Below are 22,939 nucleotides of genomic sequence, written 5' to 3' on the forward strand. Positions count from 1 at the left end.
GAATAACTCATCAAAAGCAAGATCTTCTACCACTGTTTCTTCCAGATCTTAATAATCTAAATTATGACTGAACAGAATAATTCTGGAAGGACACACAATAAACCAATGAGAATAGTTGCTTCTACAGAGAAAAATGAGGAAGATCAGGAAAGAGAGTCTGTTGGTTGGTTGGTTGGTTTTTTTGTTTGTTTGTTTTTTTACTGTATACCCTTTAATGTCACTTGTAAAAGTTTATCATTTGCAAGTTTTACTCCTTAAAAAACATATTTTTAAAAAGAAAGCACCAACCGAAAAAAATTCTGAAAATATAAATGGAATAAATATATATCCATAGTAACTATAAACTATAAGAAGAAGTGGAGACTGAATGGATGAGTAGGTGAAATAGCTGAAGAATGTACAGATGCAGCAAAAGCAGTACTAGGAAAGAAGTTCATAGCAATAAACACCTACATTAAAAAAGAAGAAATTTCAAATAAACAATCTAAATTTACACCTTAAGGAACTAGAAAAAGAACAAACAAAATCCAAAGTTAGGAAAAAAGAAGAAAACAACAAAGATTACAGCAGAAATAAGTGAAACAGAATAGAAACAGAGTTCTAAAAATCAACAAAATTAAAGTTGGTTTTTTGAAAAGATAAACAAAATTGACAAACCTTTAGCTAGATTAAGGAAAAAAAAGACTCAAATCAATAAAATCAGAAACCAATACCACAGAAATAGAATTATGAGACTGCTATAAACAATTACACCCCACGAACTGCATAACTTAGAAGAAATGGATAAATTCCTAGAAACATACAACCTTCCAAGTCTGAATTATGAAGAAATAGAAAATCTGAACAGACCAAAAACAAGTAATCAAAAACCTCCAAACAAAGAAAAGCCCAAGACAAGATGGCTTCACAGGTTAATTTTACCTAACATTTAAAGAAGAATTAATGTCATTTCTTCTCAAACTCTGCCAAAAATTTGAAGAGGCAAGAACACGCCCAAACTCATTTCATGAGATCAGCATTACCCTGACACCAAAGCCAGAGAAGGATACTACAATAAAAGAAAATTCCAGGCCAATACCTTCATGAATTTAGATGTAAAAATTCTCAACAAAATACTAGCAAGACAAATTCCACAGCACATTAAAAGGATCATACACAACTTTCAAGTGAGATTTATCCCTGGGATGCCAAGGATAGTTACTACTAGCCTTGTCCTATCCCCAGTTTCACATCTAACTTTCCAAGAAATCTGACTTCTAGTTCAAGCTAAATCACTTCTATCTCACCTGACAGTTTGTTGATCCCGGCCTTTCTTTGTCTGCTCCCACCCACGTTAGGACAAGACAACAACCTCATGTTCTCACTAGAGTCCGTGACCCCTTAGTAGTCACTGATATAACTCACTGCACTGTGGTGTTAGCCCATGCTCAGTTTCCAGGCAGCTTGATAAGACACTAGAGATGAGGTTCTAGACTTCCTTAAAGTAATGCCTGCTGTCACATACCTCACCTCAACCCTACCATTCTCGGGAGGTCCTAATCCTAAATCTTTTAACACATCTACTCTTAATTGGACCTCCTAGAAATGAAGAGCCCATTTTGCCTTGGTAGACCTAATTAGTTATGGCTTCACACATTAAAGAATTGAGACGTTGTATAAATGACTTAAAAAATATTTTAAACCTTAGAAAGGAAGGCTCTTAATGGCCCAGTATTTCACTGGTGTCCTTTCCAACTCTCAAGGGGATGAGCAAATAAAATAATTCCACTTCTAAAGGGGTCCAGTTCAACCTGGCTAGATAAATTCCCTTTTGGACACAGGGTTTGATATCCAGACTACCAAGGGAAATGCAGATAAGGAAATAGAAACCGGGAGTTGTTAATGACTTTTCAGGCTAAAGTAACTCAGCAGTAAGTGACAAATCCTGAATTTGGAGCCAGTACTGTCAGAGACCCAACATCTTAATCTCTTTGCTAAAGATCTGCCTCAGAGAGTGTAGGAGAACCTGAAGAGACAAAGTCCCTGATGCTGTAGGGAGGAAGTAATTTATCTTTCTACAGTCAAGGAATTTTAGTGCTGGGATTAGTAGTAGAAATCATTAGGTCTAATCCTCTCATTTTACAAATGAGGAAACTGAGGCCCAGAAAAGGTGATCACCTTACTCAAAGTCAGATGCTATTTTTTAATAATTTGGAGAAAAATAAAACCAGGAAACCAGTAAAATTGTCAGAAATTTTGAGGACCATGGAGGTAAAAGAGGGTCTGGTAGAAGGGGGAAGTAAGAGAGGAATTGAAGGGCAGTGAAGACTGTGAGCCCTGGAGCTAACCCTCTGATACTTCTTAACTTTGTGTCCTCGGGGTTCTCCATTCTTCTTTATTATTGACTTTATAAAATTGTGCGAAGTCCAAGTACCCTAACTCAGAAGTACATCATGATAAAGATGACAATAAAAATAATAATTATAGTAATAACTTAAAATCATCCAATGTACACTATGTACATAGTCTCACAGTATTTCTATGAGGTGGTAAGTGACCATTTTACAGAGGAAGAGACTGGGGCACCAACCGTGGAAGTAAACTTGCCGAAGGTCTCAGAGCTAGTAAGTGGTGGAGCCAGGTTCCAGGCAGTTTGATTCCAGAACTGGACTTTTCACCTACTGGAGCCTTGGTATATGCTGATTCTGCCCAGTCTGCTCAGGCTTCTTCAGGCTCCCATCCCTACTGGGCATATCCACCTTGCTGAGACCCAGAACCCAGGTCTGACAAATGCCAACTTTGAGAGAGTATCCATGAACAGATTTTCACAGAGCAGAAGTTATATTCAAATACAAAACAAATCAAAATAAACAAACAAAAAGATAAACACGCTGCAAAAGAAGGAAGGAGGAGCCAAGAAGTATGAAAATAGGTATCGGGACCCAGAACTAAGACAAACCACTGACATTAAAGGTCAGAAAGAAAAGTGTTAGTTAATCTAGACATTAACTAACTAGGTGTCTATCATCTGCATGTCCCTGATTATAGGAGACTTACTCAGTTTATTGATATTAGGTATTAGAGTACCCCATGTCTGTAAATATTCAGCTCTAAATCCATCCATGGAAAACAAAATAACTGGTGGCAGGTCAAATCTGAAAATGCAAAACAAGAAATTGTCCATTATTTTGATTTTTTAAAAAAGACACTTTTCTGTACTACTTATATTCTCTAAATTAGAAAATACTAAGAAAGTACAGTCAGAAATAGTTCTAAGTCAAGTTTTCCTTTCTCTTTTTAAAAATTATTTCCCTTTACAATCAGTATGTCCAGTACGTTATTAATCCATAGTAAAAATGTACAGTATTTTTTAAAAGGTGTTACATAAATTATCTGGGTCTTTCAACTTGGAGATCTACCACCCTTTGAGTTCTAGAGTTTAAATAATTTTAGCTAACTTTATTTCCGTTTGCTCCTTGGCACTGGCTATCTGTGACACCCAGGTATACCATATATGAAATTTCTCTAGCCCTGAGTGTTTACAATGACCAGGCAGTGCACTGTGGAGAAAAAGGAAGGGATTGGCCTCAGAAAGATGAGTTTAATTCTCTGCTTCATTCTTTAGGAGCTATTTAACTGAGCAGTTATTCAACCTCTCAAAATTCAATCCCAACCCACGCACCCAGCACTTTGGAATCATTACAACATGGCACATTAGTATCATTGCCTCACCTCAAATATATGTAGCATTTTACAGGGGCAAGTATACATGGAGCTAATTATTTGTAGTTTTACAGTAGAAGTCAGCAGCGTGCAAGCAGAGCACTAACAAAACATCACCAGAAATGAGATTTTTCTATTAGAGACATTTCAAAATCCCAGCTTTGGCTAAGGATTCAAAAGCAATGATTACTGAATTCAATGCTCACACTCAAAAATTATAAAAGTTACAAGTATTCTACCACATTTTCGATACAACTATCGTTATTATGATATGGACTTTAGGAACTCTGAAACTTACAAGATGTTTTATTAAAGTTCTACATTTTTTTACTCTTATTCCAATATCTCAGGATATTAATATTAACCTCCAAAGCATTACAATCTCATTTTAGTTGAGTATTTAAGTTACAATGATGAAAGGTAACTTTTGGGTTATAGTCAGAGACTGTCTTTTTTCCATTCAATATCTTTTTTCACTTCTAAAATTTTATTTGTATTTTATATACACACACACACACACACACACACACACACACACACACACACACACACACCAGAGATGTATAGTTTCATAAATTTTTCCTAATTGAACTCCACTGTGTAGCCATCACCCAGATCAAGAAACAGAATATTACTTAGAATCCTTCCCTCGTTCCCCTTTCTGGTCACCAACCTCTGCAAAACACGCACCACAGACGATCAGTGTCTTGACTTCTAACAGCATAGATTAGCTGTGTCTATTTTTGTACTTATATTTATATGCAAACAGAATCATACAGTATATATTCTGCTGTGTCTAACTTCTTTTACTTAACATTATGTTTGAGATTCATCTGTATTTTTGCATATAGTTGTAGATCATTCATTCTCATGGCTGTCTAGAACTCCAGTGAATGAATAAACCACAACTTATTCATTCTGCTGATGGACATTTGGATACTTTCCAGTTTAGGGCTATTATGAATAACAACTATTAACAGAGTAAGTTTGTCTTAAATTCCAAACTTAGTGCATACATGGGACTTCTCCGGAGGTACGGTAGTTAAGACTCTTTGCTTCCACTGCAGGAAGCGCTGTTTGATCCCTGGTCGGGGAACTAAGAACCTGCATGCCACATGGTGTGGCCAAAAATAAAACAAAAACAAACATAGTGCATGCAAATAAGAATGCCAAAAGGAATTTTCAACTCAGTGCTCAAGCGGTTTCACATCTAAATTTTTGAACAAGAACATAAGTTTTCAAGAAATTTGGTTAGAATTTGTCTTTTAAAATTCTGACAAAGGCCCAGTAGTATTGTAAAGAAACTTCTGAATGCTGATACCAGCTCAAAGTAAGAAAAAAAATTTCAGTTCTTTTCAATGTGTTTGAGTAGAGCTAGAAAAAAATATTAGCATAGCCATCTATTTGCACATTGTAAAAGAAACTGTGAGGAGAGTCTGGAGGATGTGTATTTGGTTTCCCAGAATATGTATTTGTTGTACTCATTTAACAAATATTTGAGTCAGACATTGTGCCAGACACAGAATAAAGGCATGAAGGAATTGCAGCCCTTATCTAGGGGATGAAATTGAGAAGTAAACAGAAGTGATTAATGACTAGATTTGGGTACAGGATGCTATTCAAGTACATAGGAGGACGTCAGATTCGATCTTTGTAAGGTGAGAGCAGGCTCTCCAGGGGGTATGACATGTGAACTGACCCCTAAAGAACAAATAGAAATAATATGAAAAAAGAATGGGACCGATGTTTTACTCACAGAGAGCACACGTTGCAAAAGCCCATGTGAGATAAATGATGCATTTAGGAGTCTCAAAAACATTGGGTGAAGCAAAAAACAAAAGAACACAAAAATAGACTCAAGAGGATATATGGTATGATTCCATTTATATGAAGCTCTAAAACAAGAATCTATGGTGATGAAAATCTGAACGTGACCTTCTGTGGAGATGGAAATATTCTGTATCTGTGGGTTACACAGATTTCTGAATTTCCAAATCTCATTATACTGTACACATAAGTGTGAACACTTCAGTGTATATGAACTACACCTCAAAAAATAAGAATGGAAAATTTTGACTGTTTTAACTACAATGTGTAAAAAATTCATCACGAAATTAAAGTGACATATTGCAATTTGCGTTGGAAAATACTTATTTTTTCATAAAGTCATTAGCATAATGCTGATTTTTAAATTTATATTTATAAATATGCCATCAAAATAACCACGCAGCTTAAAAACAGGGTAGGGGTTTTTTTAAAAAAAACTTCTGTAAGAACAGCATCTGCACTAACTAGGATAAAACTATAAGGTCTCTCAATCTTGATGCTGCAGGGTAACATCAGATCACCAGCTGAGCCAGCCAGAAATGCTTCCCAGTGTTCTAGTATTGCATAATTGGCGGTGTGAATTCCAGGGTTCCCAGCTTCAAATGCAGGGCTTGGTGCTGGTCACTCACCAAGGGAAAACACTGAACTAATGGTCTTTCCAAAGATTTTAATAAAGTCTGACACATTGTTCACATGATTTCAGGTTTGGGGGTAAAAGAAATATAAATGCATCTGTACGTGTGTATGTCTACAACTGCTCAGAACAGTCCTCTATTTAAAAAACAAAATTTTAAGCGTGGAAAAAAAAAAAACCAGGGTCATACATCTATGTGATCAGGATGCTGATTCAATTCTCATATGAAATCTTCTGAACTTGGCACATTATCGTTGTTGTTATTATTTTTACTATTATTCTGATTTTACAGATGAAGCTTAGGGAAGTTACCAGGGCAAAGTCCCCCAGGCAAAACCAGGACTAAAACTCAAGTCTTTTTTTTTTTAATTCTAAATTCTTTACTCTTCTACCTAGAAGCTTCTGAAGAGGGCAGCTGGATCTGAGGACTGGTGTAAACCAAAGTAACATGATATACAAACAGACACATTATACACACACATTTTTTTTAACGAAATAACGTTATCTAAAAATGTCTCCATCAATTCTTTCTATAGTCACATACTCCTTTCTCCTTCTTTTATCTCACTGTCATCCTCCCACTGCTTGGGCCAGAAGAGTGCAGCAGGTAAAGGGCAGAAGGGACAACTAGAGGAAAAGGGGAAATCCACCTTGACTGGGAGGTGACATGGGGCACGTTTCCAGGGGTGGGCAAAGTCTGGGGAGCAACCATCAGAAACGTGTGAAGGAAATGTGTGCCAAGGGTGGGGTGAGGAGGCCCTCACATGTCCATCACCCGTGCCCATCTGGCAGTGTTCTCCTCATCCATTCTTCAAGGTCCATCTTTCCCTGTGAGGCCATCCATGGACAATCCTCTTCCCCTTCCCTCAGTGAGAATAAATCTGAGGTGCCAGGATGATAATAGAAAAGAGTCCTGGCTGGAGTCGTTTAGATCTAAATTCTAATCCTGATCGTAGGACCTTGGGATGTTAGTACAAATATTTCAACCATTTTTTAAGTCATTGTTGTAAAATATGAATATAATAACTTAATGTAAAAATGCTTTTTAAACAATAAAGCAAACGAAAGTATGTTATGAGTTGGAAGCCACAAGGAATCTAATCTTTTGTTAACTGTTTTGTTCTAAGATGTAAACAGAGTGGGGGAAATTCCACCCTGCCTCTCAGCTACATTCCTGCGTGCCTGTTAAAGGAGAATCTGTTAAAGGAGAATAAATGTGCCCGTGTCCTTCTCACCCTTCTGGGCACTGAGGCTGCTGGGCTGTGCCACACTCTTCTTCCACCCATGAGGTTTCTCCTGAAAAGCATAAGATCAAAATCTTTAGATAAGAAAAGAGAAACCAATGTCCAATGGACATGCTCTTTCCAAACGACTTAATTCATGTTCCTCCAAAGACGAAATTCTTCCAGAACATGTTAAATGCTACTTCACACGTTGGCAAGGTCAGTGCCTCTAGCGATTTGCACAGATTAGTAATCTACACTAACTGAATACCAGGAAGCCCATCTTTACCAAGAAAATAACGGGAATTCCTTTAACTGGAAAGGGACAATTTCTTCTTTCTTTTTTAAATAATGCTTTTTCCCTCAAGGACAGTGTTTTCCCAACTGCTAGGAAAAATGAGTTTAATAAATATAGGTATATAATCTAAAGAAAAATGAAAAGAAAGCATGAAAAAAAAAGAGAAATAGCCAATGAGAATAATTGATATTAACATCAAATGGGGAAAATCAAACAAACAAATTTTTAAGATCGTAACTAAAAAATTCTCACTCCATGGTTGTTTCTGTCTATAGAACATTCCCACTAGTTAATGAAGTAGAAATAATAGAATATGAATGTCATCATTTGCAACCCCTAATGGATCTAGGCAATGATCATCAATGGCTAACATGACCAAAAAAGAGACAAGCAAACAAGATGTGCCTCTTGATGGAAGTAACACCACTACCTGTGAAGGGTACATGGTAAACAGGTAGATAGATCGATCGATAGATAGATAGATAGAAAGATAAACACCTGAATCTGAACAGTCCTCTAGTTCTAACTACCAATTTGCAGGAAATATAGGGGATGACAAACTGCTTAAGTCACAGAGGATGCAATCTGCAAAACCCAGACTGGAAAATTCTACAGGACAAGTGACTCCATGTATCCAACATGTAAATTGCATGGGGTGGAAAAAAGGAAGGGAGAACCCACTTTTAAAGGACTTGAAATATATCAGCCAGTTGCAATGTATGGAATCTATTTGGATCCTACTTCAAACAAATTTTTTTTAATATAATAAAACAAAAAAATCTGAACACAGATTGGACATTTGTTAACAATAAATAATTATTGAAGACATTTTTAGATATATTGATGATATTCTAATTTTGTTAAATCTTCATCTTTTTTAGATACATACTGAAAATATTTATAGATGAATGATATTAACCTTGGGATTTGCTTTGAAGTAATCTAAAATTTTCAAAGAGAGGTTGGAGGTATTTTATTAAGAAAAAAACCCCAAAACTTGAAAATAAGCAAAAGGAGGACTGATCATTAAACTTCATTTTAATGTCATGCTGGGAATTATTTAAAAAGCCCACCTATGGATTATCTAGTTACCTAAGAGTATATACCTTTATCTAGCTTATTCTTTACCACTTATTCATTTTACAACTTAGTAAGGGTAGCAGTTAATTGGTAGAAAACTAATAGCAGTGTAACTGATTCTTATCTGATAGCAGATAAATTGTCCTGTAGCAAAGCAAATCATTTGTGTCCCACCACAAATTACATCTTTAGTGATTTTATTCCAACATTCTCTCAGTTCTAGGTATACTTAGTCTCTTCAATCCTCTGAGCCAGCTTAACATTCATACTGTATTGGTATGAGACAAGATTGGGCACGAGTTGATCACGACTGAAGCAAGGTGATGGACATACGGTTAAACACACTATTCTTTCCATATGTTAGAAATTCATCATATTTCTTTTCAAAATTCTGAACTTAAAATATAAAAGTTAACTAGCTGGTTTCTTGCACAAAAATTATTCAAATTCCCTCCAACTACGGTCTGGAGATACAATTTTGGCAAGAACCATTTAACATCTTAAAGTGTTGAATTCTTAGAGTGAGAAAACATTTACCTTTGTTTAAAAAATAAACTGAAATGATTCAATGAACACCATCAAAGTGGTTAATTAGTGGTAAAGGTAAACTTCAACACTGCTTATAAAAATTACTTTTGTTTCTGTTAAATTCGAGAAATGTTGTGCAATGAATTCAGTGAGAAAATTTGCCACATGACCTGAGGATCACTACTGAGATAAAAAGTTAAGAGTTATAAAATTAGGACAGAAGGCAGGAGACCACTATGCTCAATGAACTTATTAGAGAAATAAGCAAACTGCAAACTACACTTGCCTTTGTGAATTTAGGGGGATTTTTAATGACACAATATTCACTATTAAATATCAATTATTATTTTAAAACAGACTTACCATTTCAGGCTTTTACTTTCCTTTCTGCTTGCCCTTTTTAGTGGATTTTCAGTTATATTTTGCATAAAAACTGATTCATCTATTAGTGTAAAACTTATTTTTTACTGAGGGACTATATTTAATAATGTTTCTACTATAACATTTTCCTCTTATTTAAAAAAAATCAAAATTCACCTTAATCTCTTTTTTTGTCTAAAAATATTACACACGTAAGTTAGTTAGCTCTACTGGGTGTGGTGTTAGGAAAAAGGGGTTGATAGCTTGAAGCAATCTTGTTGCTATGTGTATATGTATGTTTTTCCTAAGTCTCATCAGATGTGCAGAGGGATTGGTGATTTTTTAAAAAATCTACATCACTTATAAAGTGGTAAAGCAGGTGAAATCAGGCTTTGAATAATCTGGATTCTAACCTTGGCTCTCTGCATTACCTCCCTGCCAGTCCTAAATCAGTCATTAAACCACTGAGGACATAGTTGTTTCAACAATCACATTGCTTTAACTACCTGCTATTCAGGCCAGAGAATCTCTTCTGCGACGTTTTAACTTTAGGATCTGCCGTCCAGTGTCTCAAACCACAAGAATGTCTAGCATAGTCATTGGACTGAAAAAGACCTTGCTTTACAGAACATGTGGAATGTTAACCTTTCTCTTCTCTTCTATAATATCTTTGCTATGAGCTCCCTTCCTCTATCGTGCACAAAACCCATTTGTTCCCACAGTAAACACATTGGGTCTTTTCTTCCACATACAGTGGCTAAAAATTCTTTGACTTGTTTTAATGTTTGCAGCCTAGGCCAGCTGTAGGGTCACTGAACTCACAGAGGCAAATGGGTCAACACCTGCTTACCTTGGCAAACACTCTTATAGTCAGCACAGCAGTCTTTCTTCTGTAAACAGTCATCTGAACAAGAGCAAAAGCTGGATTCCAGTCTGGTCTCCCCACAACGAAATTTATTGCACGTCCATATTCGAGCTGGAAAATTACACAATTCGGTTTTGAGCATACAATTTAATTTAAGCATCCAATAACAAAAATACAAATTCCATGCATTTCTTCTTGTATTATCCTATGGTCAAATTCTTGGTTTATCTGCATTCATAAATGAAAATTCATAATATGAATAAGGGGCAATCCACCACTTTTCTTCGTTTGGCATGGGTGGCAGAGAGAAATGTAGCTTTAGAAGCTGCAGCTCTGGTCTACCTATCAGGTACACCTCTGAGTTTGGAGAAACTCTGAACACCTGTCCTATTCCCACCCAAGGGTAGGAACTTCCAATGGTAAAGAACTACTAACCTTGAGTGACTGTTGCCACCCAAGAGCAGCCTGCCCAGCCTTATCTAAGGACAGACAAGGAAGTGGCAGTGACAACAGAAGTAACAGGAACATGGTCAGGTCTGTAAGAATGTAGGCGGGCAGGGTACCTCCCAGCTGAGAGTGAAAGAAAGGTAGATCAGCTCCCCACCATGCCTCTGATATTTTCCCAGGCTAGGCACTTAATGTGAGATCAGTTTCAATAAATCCCAGTGCTAACAACAGCAAGAGGCTGGACCGAGACTGCTTCCTAGGGCCACCTGCCAGGAAACAGTGACTAAAATCAACATCAGCCCCTGTGCTCAGACAAATGCATTGGCTAGGTGACAGCTGTGTGTTTCAGTCATGCACAGAGTTCTTCATTCTTAATTATATGTTATGTACTTAGAAAGAAAAGAGTTCTGGAGATGAATTAAAAGGAGTACAGATCTTATCCATACTAGGCTATACCCTCCTTCTTGCCCTTTTCAGAGAGCATAATGTAAGGAGCTGTACTGTCCTAATCTTCTCTCCTCGAACCACTAGACACCTCCCCCCACCACCTCCTTGATTTCTTAGAAAATTAAATATTGCAAACTGTCTCTTCCGCCTCAAGAACAGTGTTTCCCAAGTTGTGTTCTGTGGACCACTGGCATCAGAATCGCTAAGAATCACCAGCTTTCCAGTGGGGTCTTATGCATCCTGAAATTTGAGAACCACTAAAAATGAAACTAAATAAGATGATAAGCCATGAGAAAACTCCCTTGAAACTTGTGTAATTTGACAACATTTCATCTACTGGAAACTGTTTTTCCTCAACCTCAACTAAATAAAGTGTGGATTCTATCTTTAGTACTGAAAGGGGGGTCAGGATAATACTAGATCCTGAATACAAGGCGTAATGGGCTGAATTGTGTCTCTCCCCTAAAATGTTGAAGTCTTAACCCCCCATGACTGTGAATGTGACCTTATTTAGAAAAGGATTTTGCAGATAATCAAGTTAAAATCAGGTCATTAGAGTGCACCCCAATCCAGTATGACTGGTATTCTTCTTACAACAAGAGGAAATTCAGACGTGGACACACCCAGAGGGAAGACTGTGAGGACATGGGGAGAAGGCCATCTGAAGACGAAGGCAGAGCTTTGAGTTATGTCTGCCACAAGTGGAGGAACACGCAAGATGGCTGGCGACCCGCCAAAAGCTAGGAGAGAAGCATAGAACAGATTCTCCCTCACAGCCTCAGAAGGAACCAACCCTGCCAAACCTAGATCTTGGACTTCTAGTTTCCAGAACTGTGAGAAAATGAATTTCTGTTGTTTAAGCCACCCAGTTCGTGGGACTTTGTTATGGCAGCCTGAGCAAACTAATACACAAGGTGAGCATTTGCACATGCATTAACGATAGCACAACCAACATGCTAATAAACTTGCTCTCAGGATTCGTACTTGATTTCACACAGGTGTCTTCAAAGTCCCAGCAGCAGTCGCCTCGGCCTTTACATCCCACGTCACACCGGCAGCCCTCTAGTCCTCTATGTGAAGCATCAAAGCATTTTTTCCTGCAGCTTTCCTGCAGAAAGAATTCTGCAGAAACAATAAGGAAATCTGTGCTTAGAAGTTATCCGAAGTCTCATAGCTTGATGGTGCAAGCACAAGAAGTACCCAGCACAGACTAGGACGGACAATTAGATAATTTTTATTGCACTGTATGACTCATCAGTGCAAAGTGATAAATAATGAGTAATACATAATGAGTGATTTTTCCCCAGGACTCCAGAGAGGTCCCAGACTCAGAGACACCAGGGGCCATAAGGAGAGGGTAGGAGGGACAAGCAGAGGCTAAATGTAGTGGAATTGGTTGAAAGTCTGGATATGAAGCAGCAGCTACCCACCCCACCTCCCACTTCAGAATAGAAGGCTCAAAATTTGGAAGAAATTGGGAGGAGTTGCTTTCATCACAGAGACAGCAGACATGGAGGATGGCCATAATGAGAAAAAAAGATGAACAAGCCTTACTCTTAAATGTGAACAGATGATTACCAGACCTTTGAGGATAGCATCCAACATGAAAGACCAAAACAAACAAGAAAAAAAGAAAAACTTTTGAAGAGGAAATAATGCAAGGAGCAGAAGAGTTAAACACACACACGCTCATGCACACACAAACACACAACTGATATTGAGATGCTCAGAAAAGAAATCACATCCATTAAATAAGAAAGTAAACTATAATTTTAAAAAGGGAAATCACGTTCAGGGTGCTCTTGGAAATAAAAACATGAGAGCAGTAATGGAAAACTCAATAGAGGGGTGTGGTAGGCAGAATTATGGTTTTCAAGAAGATTCCATCCCCTAATCCTCGAGACTGTGAATATACTGCCTTACATGGCAGAGGAACTTTGCAGATATAATTAAGGCCACTACTTAGTTGACCTTGAAACAGGGAGGTAGTACTGAAAAGTGAAAACAAAGAAAATGGAAATGATATTATTAAAGAAATCATAATAAAATTTCCCAGAATTGAAGAGTAAACATTATTATGTCAAAGGTGCTCACCAAATTTCACAGCAAAACTCACACCAAGGGATCAATAGGGATAAAGAGATCTGGAAAGCTCCCAGAGATAGATCAGGAGAAATGTATATAGGATCACAAGTCAGAATGATATCAAATTTCCTAAAAGCAACTCTGGGAGAGGGCATAGGTCAAATGGCATGTGGGATACACGTCAAAGAGCACTATGTATTAAGTAGATAGGTGCATAACAGTAAGGGCATGCATGGCAATTAGATAGCTACAAAGTCCAGTGAGAAAGTAAGGGGAAAAGTTTATATGCCATTTACATAAAAGGTCTTTACATTTTTACATTCACTCTCCTCCTTTGAAACATTTTCCGCACTTGAATTTCAGGACAAAACAATCACCTGGCTTTCCTCCCACATTCCTGGCCCTCCTTCCTAGTCTTCTGTGTTCTCCCCCCTTCATCTTCCAATCCTTTAAGGTTGGCATACCCTGGTCACATTGCTTTAAATCCCATGTATGATGCTGGTAACCACCACGTTGCATATCCAGCCAGAACTTCCCCCAAAAGCCAGCCTTATATATCCAACTACTTTTTGACTTTTCTACTTGGACATCTAGTAGGTATTTCAAATTTAACATATCCAAAACTGAGTTCCTGATTATTCTTCCCAAACCAGCTCCTTCTATAGCCTTCCCCATCTGAATTATGGAAATGCCATATTTTCAGATGTTCCTGCTGAAAATCTTGAGGTCATTCTTGACTCCTCTGTTTCTCACTCCATATCCAATCTGTTGATAAAATCTATCTACTACATCAAAAGATCTCCAGAATCCAAGTACTTCTCATCAGTTACAATGCTACCACCCTGGTCCAGGACATATGGCTTGTCTATATTATTGCAATAATTTTCTCTCTATTTCTCCTGGTTTCACTCTGCCATTTATTCATAACACAGCAGCCTGAGCGATCATATTGAAAAGCAAACCACAGCATGTCATGTCATTCCTCTGCTCAAAACCTCCAATCACTCCCCATCACACTCAGAATGAAAGCCACAGGCCCTATTTTGACCTACCAACCCCTCTGTGATCAACTCCTCTTTGGTTGATCTAATTTTATGACTACCCTTCCTCTGGTCCTCTTAGCTCTAGCTCACTGATCTCCTGTTATTCTTTAAGTAGAACATGCCAGGCAAGCTCCTGCCTTAGGCCTTTGCACTTGCTATTTTCTCTTGCCTGGAGTGTTCTTTTCCAAAATATCCTTGTTTCTTCCTCACTTCCTTTAGCTCTTTACTCAAAAGTTATTACACACACCCCACCCACCCTGACTCAATATTTCATGTTCCCCTTTTCAGTTTTACTTATTCCTTAGCACTTTCCCTATCATATTATATATATATTGCTCAATTTTAATTATCTGTCTTCCATGCTAGAATGTAAACTCTTTGAAGGATTTTTGTCTGTTGCCTTTATCACTATATCCCCAGTAATTAGAATAGTGTCTAGCACAGAGTCAGTGCTCAATTGTTGAAGAACAGGTAAAAAGGATGTGCACATAAAATGAGAAATTTATCACTCAAACTAGAAAAACTAGTTTAAAAACTCACACTAGAAAAAATATATATTGCCTATGAAAAGTAGGTTAATTGGAGCAGAGAATGGTGAAGATGATCAAGGGTTGGGGTTTAGGAAACAGTTGTGGTGGAGGAATGAGGGGGTAACTATGTTAGGATGCTGGCAAAAAGAGGCTGGCGTTAAACACCCATCCACTGGGTGGGAGGGAGAGGAGAGTGATGCCACACAAGCCCTGATAGACTGAGATGAAAGGAAGAGAATAAGGAACAATGACTGGGGAGCCAGTCAGTAGCTGTACTAACGTAAGGAAGGGAGGGAAAGAGCTGGAATAATTGGAGATTTTGCTCAGAGATTATGATATGCCTTTTGCAATTAATTTATGTGATTTGCGGGATGAAATAACCAAGAAATGATGCCCACCTGTGCACACTAACATCAGAATAATACCACCAAAATGACCTGCCAACATTTGCTAGATCTAGGACTGGTACTGCAGCTCAGAAACACAACAGCCAAGTGACCAAGAAAAGACAGTAATTTTCCAGCCAATGCCCATCTTTTCAGTGCCACTGTGTTCCCATGTTACAGCAGGGGTACTGAGTGTTTGTAAATTACTAAGTGAAAACAGAATTGGCAAATTGCCAGTTAACCTCACCAAGAGTTTCCTAATGGAGAAGACTTTTCCCATTGGAGTCAAATTAGAAGTTAATCAACCAGATAAAAAAAGGAGAATAAATTATCTAACACTTGACCTCATACTTTCCCTTAGTAAAAGTGTCAAAACAATACATAGTAAGATTATAGAAAGCGCTTTTTATTGAATCGCTTGCAAACGGTTTATTTACTGTTCATACTAATGCGATATGGCAAAAGGGATGTGAGGTGTTTTGATACTTTGAGCCACGGATCTCCTATTTTTTCTTTGCTTCTTATGAGGAAAAAAATGTGAAGCTTTTATTGTGCACTACATTTCAAGAAAGTGGCACTGCCTAACCAAGAAATGGTGAGATTTCTGGGATGGGGTAATACTAACATGATATCAAGGTACAAAAGTGGTGGTAGGAAGTCATGGGAGTGAAGCAGCTAAGACTTTCGAAGCCAAGTTTATCATAGGATATTAATGATTAGAGTAGGAGCTGGGAGAGAAAGAATCTTTGATTCAGTTACCAAAGTCCTCTATGAAGGTGAGGAAAAGGGGGAAATACTGGAATGATATGAATCTCAAAGAAGCAGGGAGATGAGGTCAAAGAGGAAGGTCCAGAAGCGGCAGTGGAGAGGGCTAACCGCAGAGGTGGGCTCCTGATAAGTGGGGCGTGGGAGAAAGGGGAGCCTAGCCTAGCCTAGCCTAGAAAGGAGGCGAGTCCAGGTTATAACAGGGAAGGTGAGGAGAAGGAAGAAAGAAGGAAAGTTTCTGAGACAGTGCTGAGGGGAGTACCTTGCTCTTCTTGCTGCCTGAGTCCAGCTACCAGGCCTAACGCAAGTGACACAGCCACCAACAAAGTGAGGAGAACCTATTACCAAAAAAATGTGACTTTTATTACCATTTTGTTAAAATATACAAAGACCCAGATAACCGCCCTCCCTTGGTGATTGTTAAGGGAGCACAGCCTGCTAGCTTTTCGCGTTACCAGACCCAACAAGATAAGGGGACAGAATTTTATTTAACGCCTGATTATTTTCAGGCATTAAGTAAGAAAGGTTTGGGAAGAATGTTAAAATACTATTTATTCCAGATCTTCAAATTCAAATACATTAGTCCTAGTTAGTTTAACCCCAAATTGAGTTAAAGTACAAATGAAACCAAGGGCCCATTTACCTTTGCCCATTTTCCTTTCTTAACTAGATACATGTTTGGAGATCATTTATTTAAAAGCATTCCAAAACTGTGAAATCATTAACGACCTCATTCCCAGGAAGCAGGGTATTTTTCTCCCACTCTGACCATCAGAGAATAATGAGAATATTTAACATATAAAAATATAATGTCCAATTAATTAACTAGCAAATTATCTGCTTTGATCTGCAGTGCAAACAGATGTTTTAGGGTAACCGGGAAGTCACGTGATCAAAGATTGTGTATGTCATTCATTATCATTATTACTGACAAAGCTCTTCAGTGTAATGGACCTTATACTATGACTGAAATTAAACTGTGATACAAATTAAAGAGAATTCTTCCCACTGACCTCTTTCCCTATCCATTAAGTCCAATGATAAGCATACTGGATGATAGAGCTTAAATAATATGTATCACCATAAAGAATACAAATGCAACAGGTACACAGTTTACTTAAAGTATTTTACAATACAAATAAACTTTGTTATGTTTCTTTTTTAAAAATCACTTTTATAAAAGAAAAAAAACCAACATCAAAATTTGCTTAGATAATAAAAACCCTGCATAAACTATAGATTTTGTCTGTTTTCCTTCTGAAAATCAACTGAAAATTAACATACCTAATTTTTACAATAGAAGAGAATTCAGTGATTGGGAAAATATGGTTAAAATACTGTGAAAACAATTTTTATATGAAGACTCAAAATTAGCCCAAGGGTCAGTGACCTTCCAGCAGGTATTCATTCAGTGGAGAGGATGGAGAGGGAAAAGTAAACATAAACAGTTATTAAATAACATCATTAGCACTTTTTCCCTTATTATGATGCTCAAGAGCCACAGGTGACTAAGGCTACTAACGCTACAAAGCAACAAAGCACTGGGAAACTTTCCTATGGTAAACCTCATATGTCATAGATTTACATTTTGGCTATATCTCAGTTTACATCTTATTTTTGGTCCTTTGGCCATTCAAACTTGCTGGGAAAAGCAGAAAACATCTAGCTGTCCTTAGGATGCTTTAAAACTTTGTAATGTTAAATTTTCATGTCTATTTCTTAATGATTTTGTACTTGTTCCATATATTTATGACTTGCTCTCTGCATTATTCTGTAATCTCCTCAAGGGTAAAAAGGTTCATTTTTAATCTTGTATAATCATTGACTCTAAGTATGTAATTCTCAATAAGCTTCTGGATATTAAGGTGCAAATACATCTTAAACTATCTTATGCTATCTACAAAGTGGAGAGGGGAGTGCTTTGGACTCCAGAAATCACTGAGAAACCAACATCTGGCTTTAGCTTGGCTGAAAAAAGAATGCTAGAAACACAATAGGTACATAAAAATTTTTTAAATAAAACTTTTACTAAAATTTAGAAAAAATAGGGTAGCTTTGAAGCTATGATTTTAAACTATTGAGCTTCTGTTTACGTGTACTAACAACCCACTAAAAGGATACAGCGAAGGGAAATAAACGATGAACAGACTTTGCTCCCCAGGAGTTAATAATTCCCTGAATTAATAAGGTAGGATAAATATAGTAAATGGCATAAGAGCTAAAAAAGAATACCAAAGTTCCCAGAATAATGAATAAATAGAATATCTTGAGCGTTTCCTTTGTTATAGTCACTGAGCTCAATACTTATACACACTGTTTTATTTACTCCTCCAAACAATGCTCGCGTGACAGAGAGAATGGCAATGACATTAAGAAAAGTAGGGAATTTAGGAGAAAACTGCAGCGGTATAGGTGTGAGAAAACTATGCAAATGGTTTTGGCTACAAGGAAGGTGCTGGATGAGGAGCCAGCAAGCAGGCACTTGGAGTGGTGTGATATAGTCTGACTCAGCAAGAGGTCAGAACTAGTGGCTGACTTGGAATTCTTGGTGGAGAATATGCTCTTAAAACCATTAAAAAAGGTGAGATTTCCTAAAGAAAAGATCTTTAGTTAGGGTTTGGTGAAATGCATAATGAGAAGAAAGATAAATCAGCCAATAAAGCAGATAAGGAGAAAAGTGATAAAAATGGGAATGTCAATGCCATCATGAAAGCAAGGGGAGAGAAGAATTCGAAATGAGAAATTACTCCACAATATCTGTGTATTATTGTTAGGAGACTCAACAGGAGAAGGACAGGGGAGAAGGGCTGACTTTTGAGGAGGTGACTTGAGTACAGTAAAAACAAAGCTAGAGAACAAAACATGGTTGGGTGGTGAGAAAATTGAGACAATGGTTAGAGCTGAAAGTTTGATTGTAAAAGGAAAAGAGACTATAATAAAGTCAAGGAAAGTTTTTTATTTTTGTTTTGTTATTGTTGTTGTTGTTTTAGGACAGGGAAGATCTTACCATATAAGGGAACAAGAAAGAGAAAATAGGAAAAAGAGACCATCTCTAGGAGTGAAGTAAAATAGGATAAAATCAAGAGTCCAACAAAGAATATAAGACACGGTGATTTTAATTCCTCACTCTCTTGTCTTAAAATATTCATGCAAAAAAATTTAAAAAGGTGACTTGGGAGATAAATATAATTATAATCATGGTAAAATCAGTGCTGCTAAGTGTTCTGCCACAGATCCCAACCTTTTAGATTGATCAAATATTAATTTGTTGTTACTCAAATTTCTTATTTGCAAAATGTGATTCACTTTGCTTTAGAGTTGTCATAAGGGATAAAACTAAACACAATTACTTAAAACTTTACATTTAAATAGCAACACAAACAAATACAATCGGGAAGCCATTTGTTGCAAAGCTACAGAGACGAAAATGTTAAAATGTACTTACAATACAAATTATTTTGTATTTCTTAGCAGTGTTTCTCATAACAAGTTCTTCCGTTGATAAACTCAGGGTAGAATCCATTGTTCTGTTAGCTGTATAAACCTGTTCTACCAGAAAATGGTAGAACTCCTTCCTTTTTCTAGTCTGGCAAAGAGAAATTGTATTAATTACGTGGCTGTGACTGACTTTTAAATGTTTGGGAAGAGCACAGCTCTTTAGTGATTGGGCAATCAAGAGAGAGGAAAAAAGTAACAATAGTGTTGAGAGATGAAAGTTCATTTCTAGTACACTGTTGACAACTGTTCTTTCTCTCCTTATAGTTTCTACTAAATACTAATCAAAATATATGTAACAAGAATAATACAATAATCAAATTTTAATACAATGATCATTGATTTTCTTTAAAAATAAACCAAAACACCTTGTTACCAAAATTCTAGAAAGTTTCTACATTTATATAAACTTACTGTCACTGTTGAAAACTAACATATTAACCATGTGCTTTAACCATATAAAAACTCCAACTCTGCTAAATCTGTATAAAGTATTAATCATGTGATAATTATGACTTGCATTTTAGAGCATTCACAATCTGACATGTTTTCACATGCATTAACTCATGTCAAACATAACAGAATCCCTTACAAACATTGTATCCCTATTTTGTAAGATGAGTAAAGTAAGGCTCTGATTATTTAAATTACGTGACTTACTTGTCCCAAGTCACATTTACTAGATGCCAGAAGTGGAACTGGAACCCAAGTCTTCTATAGCCCCAAATCCAAGGTAATTTTCACTGACCAATTAAACGTGATCCTTTCTTATTTACATAGACGAGAATGGTCTCATGATACATATATTTCATGCTGAGAGGGGGTTAGTGATTTCTGATGAAAGAAGCTAAATTAGTAGCAGTGTGGCCAAAGAGAGTTCTAATAAATGGTGGGTTTTACACATTTCCATTTTAAATGGCCCTAAGGCAATAATTCTCAAAGTGTGATTCCATGGAACTGATAAATGAAATATTTTCTGCCATGTCAGTAAACAAAGGGTGTCACAGTCATCAACGATTGCAACCCTTCAGCATGAGCCGGTGAGCCCTGAGGAATCCCAGGGCTGAAAAGAATATCTGCCATCTAGCAGCCATCAGACTGCAGCCACTTCCTGCGGTGAGCCCTGAGGAAACTCAGGGTATGAAAACACAGGATACTGGCCCCCAGATAGCTGAGGTGCATATCAAAGGAATGATTTCAGTGAGTCCAGACTCTTGCATCTTCCCATACATAGAAAAACGCTAAATTCCTTAACTTGAGATATCTGGTTTTCTTTAATTAACAGTAATTTTTTGACATTCAGACTACATGCCCTTTGTTACAAAACTTCTATATAAACTGGCTCCCTGCCTTGCCTCTTCGGAGCAGTTTGTCAGAAGCATCTGAAACGCCGTCTCCCAGGCCGCAGTCCTCATTTTGCCCCAAATAAAACTTAACTCGCAACTCTCATGTTGTACATTTTTTTTAAGTCAACAGAACATTAGTCCTATGATAACCTCCTTTATTTAATCAGATAAAGCTTGAAAACTCTCTTTTAGTGTAAAGGTTATAAAAATCCTGTAGACTGCAGTACATTCTTTGGAAACCACTATTCAAATTATTCCAACCCTAAAGACCGTGAAAAGAAATAGGAAATGAATCTATCCTAATATACAATGACATAAATATTAAGAATATTTCTGAAAATTGTAGCTAAATCCCTTTTTTTGTTATTGAAGTACACTCCCTTCATGAAAAAATCTGCAGCATACAAGCCATGTTTCCTTTCGTGGCTTTGAGGATTTGTGCTATTCTTTCCCATCACTTTCTGCATCCACTATGCCCCCCACTTCACCAATTCCACCTACAGACCTACTAGTGGAAGCATCTGCATTTGTTGCGGTAACAGAAGGAATTAAGTTTTAGAGAAAATCTAATTCACGGTCTTGCAGACTTCTTTCCATGGACCACAATGAACTACCAGGTCTTTAAAAATTCAGAAATGAACAAAAACATATTTGAATACCTTTGGCAAATGGTTCTTTGTACCGGGTAAACTTAGAAGCACCCAAAGTAGTTTTTTAATTTTAAGTTTTTAAATTCTGAAGCCCAGGCTCCACATTGATTGAATTAGAATCTTCTGGACTTTTGACAAAGGCAGCAGTATTTTTAAGTATCCTTCCACGTGATTTTTTTTATGTAGCCAAGATCAATCTGAGGCAGGAGATAGATGGGCTCCAGGCTAGGCATTTACAACTGGCCTCCTGTTTACATTTCATGGGGCAGCAAAAAGTGGGCTTCAGGCCAGACACTTACAAGCAGCCTCCTGTTTGCATTGCCTGAGACAGGAGATAGGTAGGCTCCAGGTTAGGCATTTACAATCAGCCTCCTGTTTACTCTGAAATGGAAGTAACAACAGAAACAGGGTAAATAGCCAGGCTTTGTCTCCTGTGGACACCTTAAGATACCAGTCACAGGAGCTAAACCCTGTTTGAGTAAAGGCTCAAGAGGTAACATATTTCCCCTCCTTGGGGCAAGGGAGACACTACACATGCAAAGAAAGGCTCTTTGGGGGTCAAAAGTCAGGGGATGCCGGGCCATAATGTCCTGCTTTCTTCTTCCCAGATACCTTTGCATTGAAATCCATCTTGGCTGAGGGGTGCGCGTGCACCTAGGGGAGGGTCCTGAGACAAATGAGCCAAGGGGACAAAACAAGATGATCGGCCAGAAGGAAGACAAAGACTGGAAGAAGTGACCTATATAAATGACTTAACCGCCTTTTACGGGGCTCCTCCTCATTGGGGGGACACCCGTACCCTTTCTCTCCTGGTGTGTATCTCTGCCTTGCTTCTGTCTTAACTAAACAAACTGTCTCTCTGTGTGCTCTCCCACTTGTTGTTATGCTGTGTCTCTAATAATAAACTTTGTAGCTGTTTTTAAAGTTTTTGCCTCCTTGAGAAATGCATTTTTCAATGGGGGCAAGAGCCAGGGAAAATTTGTTTCTAGCCTCTACCCCTTGCTGGTCTAGTGGCTAGGATTCCTGGTTTTCATCCAGGCTACCCAGGTTCAACTCCTGGGCAGGGAACTAAGATCTCTCTTCAAGCCACCACTCACTGCTGCCTCTCTGAAATCAAGTCTAAACACTTGCTTTGAGTCCTGTATGCACTTTTGGATTCTCTTCTGCAAACTTTCACTCTGGATTCTAATCAAAATTGATGATTGTACAGATAAAGCTAGAGGACCCA

General features: G+C 37.6%; 1 protein-coding gene across 2 annotated transcripts in view; it reads right to left on the reverse strand.

Annotated features, from left to right (window-relative positions):
- ENPP3 (ectonucleotide pyrophosphatase/phosphodiesterase 3) overlaps positions 1–22,939 on the reverse strand; it is a 94,822-nt gene that overhangs the window by 54,249 nt on the left and 17,634 nt on the right. The window contains exons 2-7 of one of the 2 annotated variants that reach the window (XM_082474564.1): positions 19,666–19,806; positions 16,483–16,558; positions 12,396–12,533; positions 10,503–10,628; positions 7,399–7,459; positions 3,037–3,134 (exon numbers count right to left, since the gene is read on the reverse strand). In XM_082474564.1, coding sequence (XP_082330690.1) covers positions 3,037–3,134; positions 7,399–7,459; positions 10,503–10,628; positions 12,396–12,533; positions 16,483–16,558; positions 19,666–19,806 — 640 coding nt within the window. The remainder of the gene's footprint in view (positions 1–3,036; positions 3,135–7,398; positions 7,460–10,502; positions 10,629–12,395; positions 12,534–16,482; positions 16,559–19,665; positions 19,807–22,939) is intronic. The other variant, XM_082474565.1, reaches the window with a different exon arrangement.

This window comes from Balaenoptera physalus (genome assembly GCF_965194825.1).
Source record: "Balaenoptera physalus genome assembly, chromosome: 9".
Taxonomy (NCBI): domain Eukaryota; kingdom Metazoa; phylum Chordata; class Mammalia; order Artiodactyla; family Balaenopteridae; genus Balaenoptera; species Balaenoptera physalus.